The sequence below is a fragment of the Macrobrachium nipponense genome, chromosome 32 (genome assembly GCF_015104395.2).
Source record: "Macrobrachium nipponense isolate FS-2020 chromosome 32, ASM1510439v2, whole genome shotgun sequence".
Taxonomy (NCBI): Eukaryota; Metazoa; Arthropoda; class Malacostraca; order Decapoda; family Palaemonidae; genus Macrobrachium; species Macrobrachium nipponense.
The window spans coordinates 59,217,961-59,237,960 of NC_061094.1; the positions used below are offsets into that span (position 1 = coordinate 59,217,961).

At 35.3% G+C, this 20,000-nt stretch overlaps 1 protein-coding gene across 3 annotated transcripts in view; it reads right to left on the reverse strand.

Moving 5' to 3' along the window:
* LOC135207521 (uncharacterized) overlaps nucleotides 1-20,000 on the reverse strand; it is a 275,961-nt gene that overhangs the window by 70,394 nt on the left and 185,567 nt on the right. For all 3 annotated transcript variants that reach the window (XM_064239343.1, XM_064239344.1, XM_064239345.1), the window contains one exon: nucleotides 9,151-11,571. In XM_064239343.1, the coding sequence (XP_064095413.1) occupies nucleotides 9,152-11,227 (2,076 nt within the window). In that variant the 5' untranslated portion in view covers nucleotides 11,228-11,571 and the 3' untranslated portion in view covers nucleotide 9,151. The remainder of the gene's footprint in view (nucleotides 1-9,150; nucleotides 11,572-20,000) is intronic.

The following is a 20,000-nucleotide window of genomic DNA, read 5'->3' on the forward strand; positions in this document are numbered from 1 at the left end:
CATACACACACACACACACACATATATATATATATATATTATATATATATATATATATATATATATATATATATATATACAAACCAACTGATCATAAGAAGTAACCTGAGCATTTTTCCTCCATCCATGATTTTTGTTTTGCTTTGGATACTTGACCAAAATAAAAATAAAAAAATTAATAATAGCCAAACTTAAATAATATACTTCAACACATTCAGGTAAAAGCACCTCAACTTATTACGATAATCAACCCACATTAAAATATCCATATACTCTATTAACAACCCATCCCTCGGAAAAAAAAAAAAAAAAATTAGAAATTTTTTAAGGGTGACGAAAAAAAAATTAGAAAAAAATTTGCTTTCAAAAGGGAACAATTTCAAAGGTTCAATAGCGCCAACAATTCACGGCCTCTGACGGAAATCAGAATCTATCAGCGATGTGCTGTTCGAAATTGCTACGCAATTTTTCGCAAGCGCTTTTGACAACTTTTGGATTCAAATGGATTCTGAGGCACTGGGCTTTCATTCGTAGACACAAAGCGACTCAAATGATAGAAAGTAATAGAAATAATAATATAAGAATAACAGAAGAAAGTAATATAAAATAACGCTATACGGAGAAAACAAAATTTTTCAATACAAACGTTTCTGAAATAATAAATGTTTTGTCTTTGTAAATCAATCTATTTAGTCTATACTGCTTTACTTACTTGATAAAAACATGAAAACTTACATACTATATGTAAACTATATGAAATATATATAAATGTATATATATATCAAGAATGCAAAACTCTAGTTTAAAGCTAAGGAATATATATATATATATATATATATATATATAATATATATATATTATATATATATATATATGTGTGTAGGTGTGTGTGTGTAGTGTGTATACGTAGTATATCGTGATTCCAGTCAAACACAGCTGTCTTCAAAAAGTACAAAGAAAGTTAAAACGAAAAGTTAAAACGTAAAATAAGCATAGACACCATCCCATGAAATCGTGCTTGCGAGGTTCAACGCCTTGCCAATAAGACAAGGCAAAACCGTGAGCATGTCGATCAAGGTATTTTGAGATATCTCTAATGGAAGACGCGGTCTCTCTCTCTCTCTCTCTCTCTCTCTCTCTCTCTCTCTCTCTCTCTCTCTCTCCGAGACATGACAAACCTCTTTGCAGGGAGGTCAAGATATTTAAAAACATCTATACTTGAGAAACTAACTCTCTCTCTCTCTGTGTGTGTGTGTGTGTGTGTGTGTGTGTAACACATGACAAAACTTTGGGGAAGAATGTGAAGATATTTTAAAACATCAATAGTTGAAAAAGTCTCTCTCTCTCTCTCTCTCTCTCTCTCTCTCTCTCTCTCTCCTCTGTGTGTGTGTGTGTGTGTGTGTGAAACAACATGACAAAACTTTGGGGAAGAATGTGAAGATATTTAAAACATCAATAGTTGAAAAAGTCTCTCTCTCTCTCTCTCTTCTCTCTCTCTCTCTCTCTCTCTCTCTCTCAAGTCTTCCAGACCCTTTTGTTATGTTTCTTTTCAGGATCTCCTTTCATCTACGAAGACGTGTCCGCTGATTACAGCCTAAAGACTATTTATTTTGTTTCTTTCTTTTTCTACTTCTTCTTCTTCTTCTTTTCCGCAACGATTAGCGGATGAGTATTGGATGGACGTGACCTCCTTGTCAACAGATGATTATGGGGATTAAATTTAGATATTACATAGTCTTATCTTCTCAGTATTTACTTTTTTGTTCTCTTTTATGGGATGATGTGCTACTAAACTGTTTCAATGACCCGTAGGATTTATCATCACAACACGGGGAAGTCTCGATTGAGCTACGTTTCATAATTACTTCCTGTTGTATAGTGTTGTCGATATTGATTCTTGTTCGTTTACATTAATGCTTAAATAAGGGTAATTCTGAATAGCATGTTGCGTATTTGTGGGACATTACAAGCAGGAAAATTTAGGCATTGTTGTATTTTTCACTTTAAATAGAAATGTTACGTCTTATGTACAGATATGATCGTGACTAGAACGAAGTTCACCAAATATACCTCTAAGATATATAAATGGAATTTTTATTGGTGAAAATATTAAAACAAGTTGTTAAATTAATACTTAAATCTCCAGGATTCTAAACAACAAACATTACAACTAATATTATTGAAGACATAACATGACAGATGGTTCTAAACTAAATAGAGGGAAACTGCAACAACATCAAAACTGCATCTACAAAATATTACCTATCTTTTAACGTAAGAGGATCAATGACAGCAACATAATTACAAAATCATAAAATGCAAGCGGTCATTCTCTTAATGTGATCATAAAAATCATCTGCCTTTTGTTTATTGTTTTAAAAAAATCTCCTTAAACCATTTTTATTTGTCATTGATGTATTTACAAACCTGCAGGAATGCATAAACAAATTCTAATATATTCAGTTATACAAGAATTTGAGTTGAACAGGTATAGTAGATATACCTTACTGAAACCAGCACATAATGAAAAAATCATTTATAACAGCAGCCATTCTCTCTTCGATGTATAAATTATTTCATACAAAATGTTAATTATTTATATCAATAAATTACGAACATCAGAGACAGCCGGTCGAATTAGTCCTTCATGCAATAAGTTCCAGGTTGAGTGAATGATAATGTTTTTTATAGCATTTTTTTTTTCAAATAGAATTCAAGTCTTTTCTTAACAAAGCAGAATTTTCCCCTTTAAAAAAAAAAAAACTAGGGTCATTAACCTTCTTTCCCTGCGGTATCAGAGACTAGTTTGGATAAATAATGCCCGTCTCAGTTTCTTCTCCAAAAAAAAAAAAAAAAAAAAAAAAAAAAAAAAAATCAGGGAAATAATCCTCGTGGGATCCAATCAAGGAACCACTGCGCAATGTCACAATAGAATCATCACAGTGGCGTGACGAGTGTCTCTCCTCTGCGCGATTCCAGAATTCCCACTTTGCACGCGTTCCCATTATGACGTCAAAAGGAGAGAGAGAGAGAGAGAGAAGAGAGAGAAAGAGAGAGAGAGAGGGGGGAGAGAGAGAGAGAGAGAGAGAGAGACGAGATGAGTGTCTCTCTCTGCGCGATTACAGAATTCCCACTTCGCACGCGTTTACATCATGAAGTCAGGAGAGAGAGAGAGAGAGAGAGAGAGAGAGAGAGAGAGGAGGGGTTAAAGGAATTTATTATAATTTAGGTTTACCAACTCCACCCCAGGCGCCCCCCCACCCCTCCTTATAGAGTCTCCCTATTGGATCATTAAAGGATAATCATGTCTTCATCATCTGAATATAGAGGTCTTCAGCCCCTAATGCTACTAACTTTTTTGTCATTAAAACGCGATAGTTAGCAGTCGAACGCACGAGAGGCTACGGAGGGTCTGGATGGCTTGTCTGTCATGTAGTATACAGTAGAAAAGGAAAGGAAGGTTATGTATTTAACCTTTCTTTTTTTAGAGTAAGGTTGCTGGCCCCACGGCCTTCCATATCCCTGGCTGCAACTCACAAGAATCAACTCTGACCCGATGGCATTTAATAAAGCACTTCTTAAGTGTTCAGACTCGCTCGCGAATCGAACCCGTGAACTCCTGCTGATGAGGTAAGTGGACTAACCACGGAATAAAGACGTAAATATATATATAATATATATATATATATATCTATATATATCTATATATATATATATATATACAGAAAGAAACCTACATTCAAAATTCAAAGACACGAACTGATGAGAAAATGAATAGGGGGGAGAGAGAGAGAGAGAGAGAGAGAGAGGGAGCGAGAGAGAGAGAGAGAGTTGATTAAAAGGGAAGAATCATTTCTCACTGGAACAATGGAGGCACACTCCGGAGTCTATAAAACTGGTCACGTCATGACCTGAGAGAGAGAGAGAGAGAGAGAGAGAGAGAGGAGAGAGAGAGAGAGAGAGAGAGAGACCGCAAAAGGTCACTGCAGGTCACGAAATTGAATGGGTCAGTCTCAGGTCCGGTTCTGGGTCACGAAGTTTAGGTGCGAAAGCCAAAGGAGAATAATAATAAATACTAATTATTTATTTTATTTATTATTATTATTATTATTATTATTATTATTATTATTATTAAGTCAAATATATGTAAATAATTATGAGCTAATTTAAATGAAACAACCGCAGTTAGAATACCGTATAATCTATCTCTCCCTGTCTCTCTCTGTCTCAGTTCACACGCAATATTTACAAACATTTATCTTTGGTAAATAATACAATTCTAAGTCATATATTAACAAAAACTTCCGGCAACCATTAAAATCAGTTACATATAACGGGTTAACATGAAAATGAAACGCCTACGAGGCAACTCGATGACGAAAGTTGCCAACGAGAAATTTACGTAGTTTATACAAACAAAAGAAAACTATTTTCCTTTTGGAATTTTGAATATTTATTTTTAAACTGTAAAAATATTTCACATGAAGCATTTTTGCACATTTATAATACGCGTGTTAAGATTAGTTTTTGTTTTATATATATATATATATATATATATATATATATATATATATATATAATAAATTTTTTTTGAGGGACAAAAACCTGAAATACATTAAAACGTATTTTTAAAAAATCGACGATCACTTGAGTCTTTCAAACTATAAGTCTTGAGTTTTATTGGAGGCGTAAGCCCCAAAGCATAATCTTGAAAATTTTATAAAAAAAAAATCAACGACGGTGTCTCATGCAAAAATCCAAGAAGAGCTTACTTCTCAAAAGTTCATTTCCTACTTTATTGCAGGGTTTTGGCGAGGAGGAGGAGGAGGAGGAGGAGAGAAAGAATAAAAGAATAAGACTAGGAACACAAGGATATGAAGAAGAAGAAGAAGAAGAAGACGAAAAATGTGAATAAAAAGAAGACGACGAAGAAACAGAAGAAGAAAAAGAGGAGAGGAGAATAAGGAGAAGAGAGAATCGCCTTTCTGGGCATAAAGTGGGAAAGTTACGACGCCTCGGCGTCACGAGGAGGTTCGTGATAAGTACGAAGTTCTCTACCCTGATTTAGCCGGGTTATAATTGAGACTTTTGGGGAAAAGCACGCGACTTAAAACGCCAAGAACTTCAAGCAAGCAAAGCAAGCATATATTTATAAGCTGAAGCGCACGCGGAGATGGAGTACAGGTGTGTGTGTGTGGGTGTGTGGGTGTGTGGGTGTGTGTGTGTGTGGGTGTGTGTTTGTGTGTACAGAATATACTGCGAAAATTCATTAACACTTAGAAGGATATTAGCTAAAATTTTTCTTTTGTACTTTTGCATAAATAAACCTGTGTATTTACATAAAAAATTAATAAATTATATCCACACACGTTTATGAGTGTGTGTGGTGTGTGTGTATATATATACGTATATAATATCTATATATAATTACTATAATATATATATTAATATATATATATATATATATATACCATACATATGCATATATATACATTATAAAAATACAAACATACATATAAATATATATATATATATACCTAGCGTATATCATACATTTATTATAAATACAAACCTTAACATATAAATATATATATATATATATATATAGAGAGAGAGAGAGAGAGAGGAGAGAGAGAGAGAGAGAGAGAGAGAGAGAGAGAGAGAGAGAGAGAAATTATACTCACCAAGTAGTAAGTATTCTGTTTACGTCCCTAACGAAAGAATCCTAACTTACACTAGAAGAGGCCTATTTCTCACATTCCAAATTAAACCCTTCCATGGAATAACGGTATTCCAGCCGACGCAGCCCGAATCCCCACCATTCCAGAACACAGATTCCCGGAAAGATACGCTTCCAGAACGTGATCATATTTCGACATAATGCCGTATTATTACCCTTCGAAGACTAGATATGAAAAAAGGAAAATAAATCCTACCTTGTATAGCTACGGCATTACATTATTATTATTATTATTATATTATTATTATTATTATTAGTAGTAGTAGAAGTAGTATGTAGTAGTAGTAGTAGTAGTAGTAGTAGTAGTAAAAGATCTTTGCCTTTGTATCTAAGGCATCGCCGCTTTAACACTGAACCTTCACAAGTTTAATTATTATTATATTATTATTATTATTATTATTATTATTATTATTATTATTATTATTATTATTATTATTATTACATCCACGTAAAAAAAGATTAGCTCTTATTGAATAAACTGGCCATTTTTTAAGTATTTATTCTTGGGTAAAATTGATCCCTGACTAAAAGATAAAAAAATGTCTAATATAATCCATATTTTCGAATTAAAGTTCATGCGTGAATAAGGTATAAAAAAAATTGAGAAAACGTACCAAAAAGAAACTTAAGAGCAAAAGAGAAAAATTTCCTTCTCAAGATATATAAACTATAGACATTAAGAAGAAAAAAAAAATTAATTTAGCCACTTGAAAAATAATGAAACAGGCTCTTGCTAAGGGAAGAAAAATAAGCCACTTTATTAATAATGAATAAGTTAAATTAAAGCATTACCCTTTTATGCCCATATGCACCAAATTTCCAAACTTCAATATTACCAAATTTATTCTATAAGTAAAGACTAAATAAATTCAAGACTGAACAAAAACCTGCAACTTATGAAAAACAAAAACTAAACAAACAATGCCAAATAACTGAAAAAAAACTACCCCGCAGAAAATTACCAACAAAGACATACCCACAAAAAAAAACACTGAAAAACAAACTAACAAAAAGAACCCCACAGAAAAACACACTAACAAGAAACAACCCCACAGAAAAAAACAAACAAATAAACAACCCCACAGGAAAAACAAACAACAAAAAACAACCCCACAGGTAAATAAACTGACAAAAAACAACTCCACCGCAAACCAAATAAAAACAAAAAAACCTCACAGAAAAAAAACTAACAAAAAACAGAAAAGCAAACTAACAAAAATCCCACAGAAAAACAAGGCCACAGAAAAAAAAAACAGTCCCATAGAAAACCAAACCAACAAAAAAAACACAGAAAAAAAACAAGCTACCGAAACGGAAAAGAAACGGGAATTTACTTCAAATTATTAAACGATCTGGAAATTCGCCAAATTGTTGCTTATCATCCCACGTTATGGCTCCATCAGCGAAATCCCCCTGGAGAGAGAGAGAGAGAGAGAGAGAGAGAGAGAGAGAGAGAGAATTAACAGGAGTACTCTTCCCAAATACGATAATAGACTGGCCAACAGGTCATTGGCATGCACTTGGGAAGGGGAGGTGGGGGGGAAATAAGAGGAAGAGGAGTGGAATATGAGGTGGTAAGAGAGAAGGGAAGAGGAAGATAGGATTGATAGAGTGATAGAAGAAGAGGGAAGAAAGGTGAAAATAGAAAGGAAAGGTAAAATGTAAAAACTAGAGAGAAAAAAATACTATAATGTGAAGATTAGTAGGAAAAGGATACAGAGAATAATGAAATGGAGAGAGAGAGAGAGAAGAGAGAGAGAGAGAGAGAGAGAGAGGAGCGAGGCGAGAGAGAGAGAGAATCAACCTCACTATGAGTATATATATATATATATATATATATATATTATATATATATATATATATATATATATATATATATATATATATAAATAAGGAAGAAAAAGATACGAAGCATAATAGTCTGGAAGGGCAAATAAAATTATTGAGAGAGAGAGAGAGAGAGAGAGAGAGAGAGAGAGAGAGAGAGAGAGAGAGAGAGAGAGAGAGAGAGTACTCTTTATCACCCCCAAAAGCTTGCATGATGAAGTACCTCGGGTCTGGCAAGCACAGAGCGTCATGGAAGCACGCAATAATTACAGAGACTTAGCTGAAATTACCCTCTGTGGGGGGTTGAATGAGTAAGAACTGAAATTATTAGGCTATAATGCGTGTGACTTCTAATTGGCACTGTGTGCTTACACCTTGTGGTGGAAGGGGGTTAGAAATCCTTAGCCCTTGGTGTGTATGTGTGTGGGTGTGCGTGTTATCTACACGGTTAATTAGTCCCAAGTAAGAGAATACTGGTTTAATCAGTAGGTGCTTCTACCATACTGGTGTTTACTGCACGAATTAAGAGTGGATATTCACCTTGGTAATGATTTTTGGGCTGAGTTTGGCCACAATATCTCAACAGAAAGCTGTAATTTTAGTTCAGTAAGCTTAAGACATTCATGCTTCACAAGAATAAAATGTTGAGATTTTTCTAAATGTTTCACTGCCTAAATAAAAGTGATTTATGACTTACTTTCTAGAGCCACGCCCAGTAGACTAACATATTAAACCAGTTATCTGTGTACACTATACGTTTATTGGTGTTTACAATATCTAATAATGAAATCTTTCACGCATCATTATACACTACCGAAAACACGACTTTATGGCTGAGTATTCAAAGATACAAGTATCAAAATGTTTATACATTTATAAAGGACTAAATTCAAGATTCTCTGTCTTTTAAAAACCTGAAAAGGGTGAAATGTTACCACAAAACGTTGATACAGAGACAAATCACCTCTTCAAACCGTCAAAGTCTTTTCCTGTAAGAAATTAAGCAGTAATTCACAGGGCCAAAGAAGAATGGAATCGAAGTCAAGGGGAAGTTGACCTCTTGTGCTTTTTGGGGTCACAAGTACGTAAAAGGTCACTTGGAAAGGAATGCGGGTGGGGTAAGCTGAGGAAATACCATTGATTTACCTTTTACCTTCGTGATTCCTCAATGGAAATATGGGAAGATTGTCTGGGGGGAAACTTCACCCAGAATAACGATACGACCTAATTTTACAAGCCATTTTTTTGTGTGTAGTTCATAAATCCCACGTGCTACAAAAATAAATGTAATTCCTTCTTACTGAGATACACAAAGTAAAATAATAAGGATTGGAATATATCCACTGCTCCTGAATAAAACCTAAGCACACGAATAAAAGTGAATTAAGTATATATAGAGACAAAAATAATAAGGAATGAATTACATCCACTACTCTTGAATAAAAAAAAAAGCACGCGAATACACAAGCATTGTGTAAAACAATTAGCATATATAAACAAGCACTGAAAAAACAGCAGCAGGCATTAAACCTGTCATCAACACTATACTACAAGAAAATAGTTGCAATCATGTGAACACTTACCTCATAAGTAGAGAGTTCCAATCTTTTTCTGAGACGCCAGGAGTCGCGTCGTGGCAGCTAGCAAGGCTGGGGCATCCCTGCCATGGCGATAGACGCCAGGCTCTAGCCTCTGTTTTCTCTCTGCTTCCAGTAATGCCCTAGTCGTGCTGCTCAAGCCAAGGGCATCTGTCGCAGGCCCTCGACCATCCCAAACCAGGTTCGTCAAACTCTTAGGCCTAGTTAACTTTCTACTGCGTTTCTCTGGCAACTTGGCTTTGATTGCAGCAGATCCACCAGAGTCAGCTGACCCCTTCCCTCCTGACATACTGGAGTCCAGGGTATCGAAGTCCATGGCAAGGTTGGTGAGGGACTTGTAACGCAGTTTGAAAAGCGGCGAAGGAGAAGACCCTCCGATGCCAGGAGTCACGGCTCCACCGCCAGGACCAACGCTGACCACCTCCATCAGGGCTTCCTTCACTGGAGACGCTGACTTGTGGCGAAACATGCGCGTTTTCTGACTACGCTGCTGTGAGGCCTTGACAAATAATTTATTGTTTCCAGGCTTGTTTTCCTGAAGTGGCATCACAGGAGATGTAATCTGCCCAGAAGACTGTGACTGAGACTGAACGGATTCCTGATGTGACGTCTGATGCTGGAAACTTGGTTTCTTCTCTTCGGGTTTCCGAGTTCGTTTCTCCACTCTCCTCTCAGTTGCTCTGTCCAGTGCAGCTGATATCAGAGCTGGATGTACAGAAGGGGAAAGTTTTTCAACGATTCTATGGTCCCCTTTTCGAGTTGGAATGGTCTCAATAGGTGGTGGCGTTGGCCTGGAATCCGTCCTGTCCGGGGATAAAGGTGTTGGAGCCTGAGGTCTTCGCCCAGGTGTGACACCCTCACCACTTGCATATGGAGATTTTATGTGTTTGGGTAGTGGAGCAAAACCACGAACATAATCGTATATTTGGTCTATCTCATCATAGTCATCTGGAACATTTGACTCATCCCCCGGTTTCTTCTCTGGAGGACTTTTGGTGCGATGATGCTGTCGGTGATTGTGATGATGGTGATGCTTGTGTCGATGCTTGTTTTGGTCAGGCCAATTGGCAAACCGTGGGTCACGCATTCCACCACCTTTGCTTCCCATTGACACATCATAGACATGGATTCTGTCTGCTACTTCCTGCAGTAAGGATGATGCGCGTTCACAGAGGCGCATAAATTCCTTTGTTTTCTCCACGTGATCAGCATTGCGTGCATGCACTAATTTGAGAGGAGCTGTAGGTGGAAGCAGTATAAGGGGAGTGTCTTTACCAAGGGGTAAGGCAGCCAACACCTCCTCTGAAAAGGCAGCAAACAATCGCAATTCAGGTAGGAACTGTGAGGCTGCCTTAGCACCTACAGGAGGGCGGCCATGGACCATACGGACCATAAGCGGTAGCCGCTTGTTGAGCAGATTACGAATACTGTGTACGCCACTAATATTGTCTTCTTTTGCTATAGCTGAGAATTTGCCACGTGAATCGTAAGACAAATACACATTTTGTCCAGCTTGGTCGAAGCACCGAAGGAAGCGGTGTTGACTTTTGGAATTTTTTGAGCCTATAACTTCACCTACAAGGACTAATGTCTCACCAGCCTGGACAGCTCTTGACTTCTCTGTGATAGTGTCCACGTCATCTGAACGGGATACATATGCCTTAATGTTTTCCCTCACAAGAACAGAGTCTGGGAAACGCTTAGCTAGTTCTGAAACACTTTCTATACACCGAACTGCTCTCCCATCTTCACTGAGAATCTCAAAATACCCATCAAAAGTCTCTGGGATTGTTAACTTTGGTCCGACAGGCACGACTCTGCGTCCCTCTTTGAATTTAACACACTGTGCAGCTATGCGGAGGCCGCAACCGGCCGACAGCAGGAGGAGTGTTGAGGCAAGGCCTGGATTCGCCAGGGAAGGGACACCTACTCCCAAGTACTGACCTTTGATGACTTTGGCCAGCTGGGGCAGGGGACCCCGGGCAGCCACCTCCTTGACATAGGAGCCCTCTTCCCCCCACTGCACGGCCCCCACCACTGCACCCACGTCGCTGGAACTCATCTTCCTATTCGGCGGCGACTCCACCACTCCACCATCACACACGAAAAGATAATCCTTCTTATTCTTTAGACACTGCGTCCTAGGCTACTCCACCGCCTCCTAGGGGCACCCAGATACACCCACTGACTGTAATCCTCATGGGGATCTCCTCAATCACTGGGTGAGATGCTATTTCCGTTTTCTCGGAAATCTCTCAGGAGTCTCTTCTTGGATTTCGAAGGGAACCAGGACAGCAAAGGCCGGTGAGGTATCTTTGAACCTTCTATTTCTTTCACTGCCTACGTGATGAGGCACAACAAACGCAGCCCTGACGTCCTCATGGCGTCTTCCTCAGCTGATGCAATCTGAAGGAGAAGAAGAAACTAGATGTAAAAAATGAGAATCTTCACGTTAAAAAACATGAATTCATCAAAATTGACACTGTAAACAAATATCAGCTTCCACAATATGAATACATTATAATATTTAAACTGAATTATTGCAAAGAAACTGAAATTTCATCAAGATCTTAAAAAGAAGATGAAGTCTTACGTAAAATCAGACTCTTCAATGTGAAACAACATACATTCGACAAAAGTAACTCTGAAACATTTATAACAATTTCCACAATATACATTATAACATTTAAGCTGAATTTCATCAAGACTTTAGGTTGCTTGGGAACGTTCCTGACAAAACATTGCACAACATAGCAATTAAAATTCAAATCAAAATGAAAAATATATATATACATAGCTATTGAACTATTCTGCTCAATATTCACGAGTATTCCTCTTCAAGGGTCATCAATGCCATAATTAATGAAAGAGTGAGACCAAGTAATTACAAAAAAAATATAAATACTATTCACTGCTTTGAAAGAATTCTGTTTCACGGTCTCCGAGAAATCGACAAATTGCTTCCACAGTGCTTTACTGCAAGATAAAAAAAAATAAATAAACAAACAAATGAAAGTAAATATATAAATCCCATTGAGTAAGATGAAATGGATGCCTTGTGTCTTGGGAAACAAGGAAATCAAACTAAAGTCAAACAAATGAGACATTACATAAGGGAACACAAGAGTATTGTAAAGAAACAGATACATTCTGTAACTTGACAAAATAACTAATATTCTAAGAAAACAAAGACATATAATTATACTCTCGAAAAAAAGCTGTTTCGAAGAAACTAATAAAATTATAAACCAAACATACTTACGGCTCTAAAGAAATAGTACACACACAACATATGACCGCAAAAAATTGATTGGTACTGGCACAAACAGACACATACAAACTGCAGAAACAAAACACAACAACTAAAGAAAGGTTAAACCCCAATTCTACATCACAGAGACACATACAATCTTTAAAAACATCAACAACTATTTTACATTAAAAAAAACACACACACACAAACACATCTCATGAAAGAAAGAGCAAAAACACATACATCACAAACAAACAAACTTGCTCTACAATCTAAGGTTAGTTTGTGTAAGACAGACGAAAGCTAAAGACAGCCAGCTGCGTCTGGTGAGGGGAGGAGGAGGAGGAGGAGGAGGAGGAGGAGGAGTAAAGGGAACGAAATTGAGTAAATGAATTACAGTAATGGAAGAGCGAATTGGACACTTCCATTTGCTACTTATTTGACCAGGCATTTTTTCTATTGCATTTTTTCCCTCTTTCTCTTAACCTCTCAAACAGGCTTTGTTTTGTTTCCTCATACATGACAACACAAAATTAATGCACTTTTATTTCATGAGTAATAACTGTTACAAATCTAAATCAATAAAAAAATGTGAAAAAATCAATAATCTAGTATTGTTAAAAGTTCCACAATTGCGTGTACATTTATATATGTACATACAAATGCACATGCGCGCACACAAACACACCCAGAATATATACATATATATTTGTAATCATATACATCTCTAGCTCTTTCAACCATAAGAAAACAAAACAATACAGTGTTCTCTTTGCCACATAACTTATTAATTGTTTTTAATCAAGAATAAATAATAATAATAAATAATAATAATAATAATAATAATAATAATAATAATAAGAAGAAGAAGAAGAAGAAGAAGAAGAAGAAGAAGAAGAAGAAAGAAGAAGAAGAAGAAGAAGGAGGAGGAAAACACGATAACACCATTTTAATTTTTCTTTCCATCACGAAAAAAAAAAAAAAATTTAAAACCCACGTTTCAAACTTCTCTTGAGTTCATAATCATAACCACGTTAAACTTTCTTTTTTAATCAGGAACATGATTATCAACTCAGGAAAGTTTAAAATGGTTTTTTTTTCTTTTTTTTTCTGGTGGTGGACATAAATTCGGAAATATTTCCCGCTGTCGTGATTTTTTTTTTTTTATCTTCGTTTCCTTATTAAAGGGATGTTTTTTCTTTTCAACTTCTCAGGAACGGATAATAAAAGTGATAATTGTTTTGAAGCTTAGTATGCCACGTAATTAGATGGACATTAAAGACACATACATACATACATATACATACATACATATACATACACACACACACACACATATATGTGTGTATAATATATACAAATGAAATAAATATATATATATATATACTACTTTGTTTATATTATACACACACACACACAAACACAAACACACACACACACACACGACACACACACATATATATATATATAAATATATATATTATATATATATATATTATATATATTATATATGTACGTATTAAAAAGAAAGGCAGGGTTCGATTTTAAAAAAGACTATTTTCAATATATTTCAAGGTAAAGATATATTTTTTTAGTAAATCTGCCTCATGGTAACTCAATACTTAACAAATACTACCTCCTTGAATTTAAGCGATACCTCTATCACACGTAGGTATTGCGCAATACTTTATAAAATGTTGCCCTTTTCAACTTAATACTTTGATTTCAAGCCTTCGAATTGCAAGTGGTTTCTATCATCTGAAATCGTCAACACATATTTTATCTTTTCATCTTAACTACGAGAACGATTCTCTTTATGGCCAGTCCGGTGAAATCTCCAAGGCTTGTGGGGGAGATATCCATTTTCCCATCGGGAAAAATTTATTTTCCCACACCTACATACGTCATAGTTAATGCCATATAATTACTGGACGAACACAGCAGCAGCAGCAGTAGCCTTCAGTGACCGCACGACGCAAAACCCATTTCTGCGCGTGCGCGAGCTGGTTTATTTACCTTGGGAATTTTATGTAACATCTTGTGACACCCAAGTTATCTTTCGTGGATAATTGTGGAAATTTTCTTTCATACTGGTCGTGAGTGTGTTCAGTAGGTATTACCCAAATTATAAAGACACATAATAATAATAATAATAATAATAATAATAATAATAATAATAATAATAATAATAATAATAATAATAATAATAATAATAATAATGAACTAAGGATCCCTTGTAACGAGGCTATAATACTGACAATTAAAAGCCACAGTAGTGTTAAAAATATATTATTTCAACACTACTGAGGCTTTTAATTGTCAATAATAATAATAATAATAATAATAATAATAATAATAATAATAATAATAATAATAATAATAATAATAATAATAAGTAAGTCGTACACAAGTGCAGAAGATATTGTTCAAACTCTCTAAAGACACAGACACAGACACACACACACACAAACACAAACACACACACACACAAAATCTTGGAAAAATAAACATGATGAGAATATAAACCAAAAAAAATAATAATAATATAAAAATAGATAAAAACATAAATAAATAAAAACAGAAAAATCAGCCTCACACAAAAACCATAAAATACCAAAAGAAATTACAAAAAATTGGATAAAAAAGTATAAAAAAAAAAAAAAAAAAATAAAAAAAAAAAAAAAAAAAAATGAAAGAAAAAAAAACCAGCCTCACCCCCAGAAACACTCGTCTGAAGTAATGCAATTTTGGCCCGTGTTGCATTCTGCAAAGAGCTGCAAACGTAGCCCAATAATTTCCAGGCGGGGTTTATGAAGCCCCCCTCCTCCCTCCCCGCCACTTGGAAAATTTCCTAGAGTCAATTCATGTCCGCCGCATTTTCCTCTTCTACTTTGTGGAGTTAACGACTCTCTCCTTTACGATATGTTTCCAAGTGCTCGCGAGTGTCTGTGTGAGCTGAGGTTTTCTCCTTGTCTAAGTATGTATGTATGTATGTATTATATATACATACATATAACATATATATGTATATCTATATATATATTAAATATAATATATATATTAACAAAATAAAAATAATATATATATATATATATAATAATACAGAGAGAGAGAGAGAGAGAGAGAGAGAGAGAGAAGAGAATGAAGGAGATACAGAGAGAGAGAGAGAGCGATGAGAGAGGAGACGAGATGAAGAGAGAGAGAGAGAAGAGGTGGGTGGAATATGGGGAGGCAGGAGAGAGAAAAAAAGGACAGTACAGGAAGTGAGGAGGAAGAAAGAGGTAAAAGAGAAGTAAAGACAGTTAAGAGAAATAGATCAAGATTGGAAAGCAAATAAGTAGAGAGAGAGAGAGAGAGAGAAGAGAGAGAGAGAGAGAGAGAGAGAGAGAGCAAACACATCTCAAACCTGATATCCTAAAATCTCTTAAAGTCTAAACACTGCATCCATTGAAGGAACAAGACGACAAACAAATATCCTGGCCCCAGAAATTTGCCAAAAATGAACCCTCCCCCGCTCCTCACACTCACTCACTACCTTATCCAAGATGCTATCGACTCGTTTCTACATCCGCAACACCTCTCGTACCCTACACAACCTCTTGTTATCTGCCGTCCCCTACAACTTAGCATATATAGCGTAGCTGGGTCATGTTATGTCCTTATAATTCTCGTAGTCACTCCTCTAAAACCCTTTGCCCGTCACACAAAGCAACAAGCAATTCTTCTCGCCTATTCGTTAAGGGGAATTACACATGCTGTGTACTGGTACGTTCTCTTTTCAGAGTGTACTTGTGTATTTGTGTGTGTGCGTGTGTGTGTGTGTATATTTACTACATATATATATATATATATATATATTATCTATATATATATCTATATTATATATACATACTTACGATACATATATATGGTTTATATTAATTTTTGTTATAAATTTATTTTACACACATATGCAGCCTATACTTTGTTTGCAGCGCACAAAACACACAAAGCAGACAAGACTAAATGGAATCTCGAAATAATCCCAATTCTCCGGTTAAGTATAAAAAAAATAAAGGGATATTTGAATCGGGCATTGATAGAATAACCTTCCATTTGCGAAAATGGAAAATGTCTGAGAATTCGGGCCGATTCCCAAATGGTTCTTTAGCCCCTGAAAGGAAAAAAAAAAGAAAATAGGAAAGAAATAAAGAAACCAAAGGAATAAAAATAGATGTTACCACGTAAGTCCCAATGCTTTGATAAGAGAATTTCTCTCTCTCTCTCTCTCTCTCTAGGTGCAACGATGAGAATTTAAAAGAGGACTCGGGATATGTGAATCAATTTGCTTCTTTGTGCGAGATTTGTTTTAGTTTATTGAAAGACATGAACTGTACGTCAAAATATTTTTAATATATTCTCATGTATTTAGATTTTAATAATCACGAATTTCTAATCATTTAGAACCGTCTCAAAAATAGGACATTAATAAGAGTAGCAATGGATATCCAAAGGTCTTAGGAAGCGCTATACAGGAAACATTGGAGTAACCACACACCCACACACTCACACATACACACACCTAGAATATTTAGACAGGCATAAATTTTGACGGAGTACAAATCACCTACATCATCCATCTTCCTTTCCATCCATCCCCACTGCATCCCACAACAGCCGACTAACAACCGTGCAGGTAATTCCCCCAACTGGGTCAGCAGAAGCATTAAAAACTTCTTCGGTACTTATTTGCCCGATTGGGGATCGAACGATAGTGGCCCGGTCATTCAGATGACAAATAAGCGCTCACGTTTACTCTCTTACTAATGGCGGAGGGGGGGAGGGGGTTATATGCAAACATGTGCAATCACATTAACAGACTTAGCAATGTGCAATACAGCAATTTACCATGAAAGGTCAGTAGAACAGGAAAGCCGGTTTATTCTTTCATTATTCTTTCATTAGGTCAATCGGGTATGAAGGTTTTATTTATTTTTGCAATGCGTTCACCCACGGATTTATTGACAAAAATACATCCTGAATGTATCGACAAAATCGTCATAAATCTATTCATGTGCATTCACCGGCGACAAATAGATCCTAAATATATCAAGAGAATCTTCATAAATTTATTCACAAGCTAAATAGTTTTGCTCAGACACATACCCTGAATTTATTCATAAATGCGTCAATGCATTCCTGCATGGTTTTCAAAACAAGACGCCCTTCAAATTAAAAAAAATTGCTTTTATAATTTACAAATACCTTGAATTTGTTTGATAAATTTTTAATCAAAACATAAAAGAACATTTTTATTAATTAAAATATCAATTAATCACTTATACAAACTTACTGAAATTCCTTGCGGATACCGGTAGAATTTATACATGAACACATATAGAATGTATTTGCCATGTATAATGTACGAATATCTTGCATGTGTTTCATAAATCATCTTTAATTAAAGCAAATTTATTAACTAATAAAATTAAACAGTCAAATAAACATACTTAATCTCTTCGCAAATGTCAGCACAATTTATAAATACAAGCATACCGAGTGTATTTCCTATGCTGATTCATACATGCCTGCTGAATGTATTCCTAGAGCGTTTTAAACATTCATATATACTGAAATTCTTCGCAAATACGGACAAAATTTATACATACACGCATACCGAATGTATTTCATACACCTAAAGTTTCATACACGCCTGCTGAATGTATTTATACATTTTTCTTATGAATACACGAATACCGAATGTATTTCCTACACCTATACTGATTCAAAAACGCCTGTTAAATGTGCAGTGTATTCATACATTTGTCTTACACATACACGCATACCGAATGTATTTCCTACACATATACTGTTTCGTACACGCGTGTTGACTGTATCCATACAATTCTCGTATACATACACGCACAAATTTATTTCCTACACCTTTATACTGATTCATACACGCGTGCTGAATGTAAAGTGTATTCATTCAATTCCCGTATACATACACATACAAATTTACTACCTACACCTATATACTGATTCATACACGCGTGCTGAATGTATGCATACATTTGGCCTGTCCCGTACTTCCAACCTTTAGGCTTTAGGCGTCACCCAACAGCTGCAGGGTCACTTTTGCCCGCCCAAAAACACATACACACGCGCGCGCACACACACTCACACACAACCGTACGCACACAAAACAGCTCACGCCCACCCGCAAATGCTCCACCCATCTCTCTCTCTCTCTCTCTCTCTCTCTCTCTCTCTCTCTCTGTCTGTGTCTGCTATCACGCCTGTCTGAAACGGATTTGATCTATAGGTAATGGGTACGACAATTATAGAGAAAACTACATAAATACAAAGAAAAATACAGGAATTATATTAGAAAATTATGAATTATTTTAAAAGAAATTATTTTTTTCCCCATCACAGCTGTCATGGGCGTATGATGAGAGTGAAAGTGTTTGGGGCACCGGAGAAGGTAGTGGTTGTGGCGACGAGAGAGAGAGAGAGAGAGAGAGAGAGAGAGAGAGAGAGAGAGAGAGAGAGAGACTGGAATTTCGCTAAACAGATGATAAGTAGTACAGAAGAGAGATGAGAGAGAGACAACATAAAGGCTAACAGATTGGTTAGGTAGGTGTGTGTGTGTGTGTGTGTGTGTGTGTGTGTGCTGGCGTTTCAGGTCAAGTGCAATTAAGGTCAAACTCAAAATCGTGCTGATTCGAAGCACTGCTTTATTTATCTTTCGGTTAATTTATCAAATAACTCTTTAAAATGATGACAAAATAACCTTTTGTTTATTGATCTTAATGTTACGCCTTATACACACACACACACACACACACCACACACACACACACACATATATATAATATATAATATATATATATTAATAATATAGTATATATAATATATATATAATCTATCTATATATATAATTATATAATGTAATAATGTATATATCTATATCTATCTATCTACTATCTATATATATATCTATATATACTATATATATATATATATGATATATATATATATATATATATATATATATATATATATATATACTACACTTCGCCAAATTTTTATTTTTTAGTAAGAAATGTAAGCTTTCTTTTAAGAACTCTTGAATAATTTAACTGAAAAAAAAATTTATCACAAAAAAATCGTAAATACATAGGATCTAACAAAATAAGGTTTGTTTCAGATATAATAAGTCCTAGCATATGAATTTTTTTGTGCTTTGACTACATTTCCAAAATGAGACATGTTAATCGCACCATTTTGAAAACTCCTCAACATGCAAAGTGCATTCTACGTTTTAAAAACACAAAGGAATTCTGCTTTACAAATTCTAAAAAGAAAGGAATTTTGCCTTACATATATAAAAAACACAAGGGAGTTCTGCTTTACAAATTTTAAAAACACAAGGGAGTTTTGCCTTACAAATTTTAAAAACAAAGGAGTTTCGCCTTACATATTTAAAAAACACAAGGGAGTTTTCCTTGCACATTTTAAAAACAAAGGAGATTTTCCCTATATATTTCAAAAACACAAAGGAGTTTTGCCTTACAAATTTTAAAAACAAAGGAGTTTT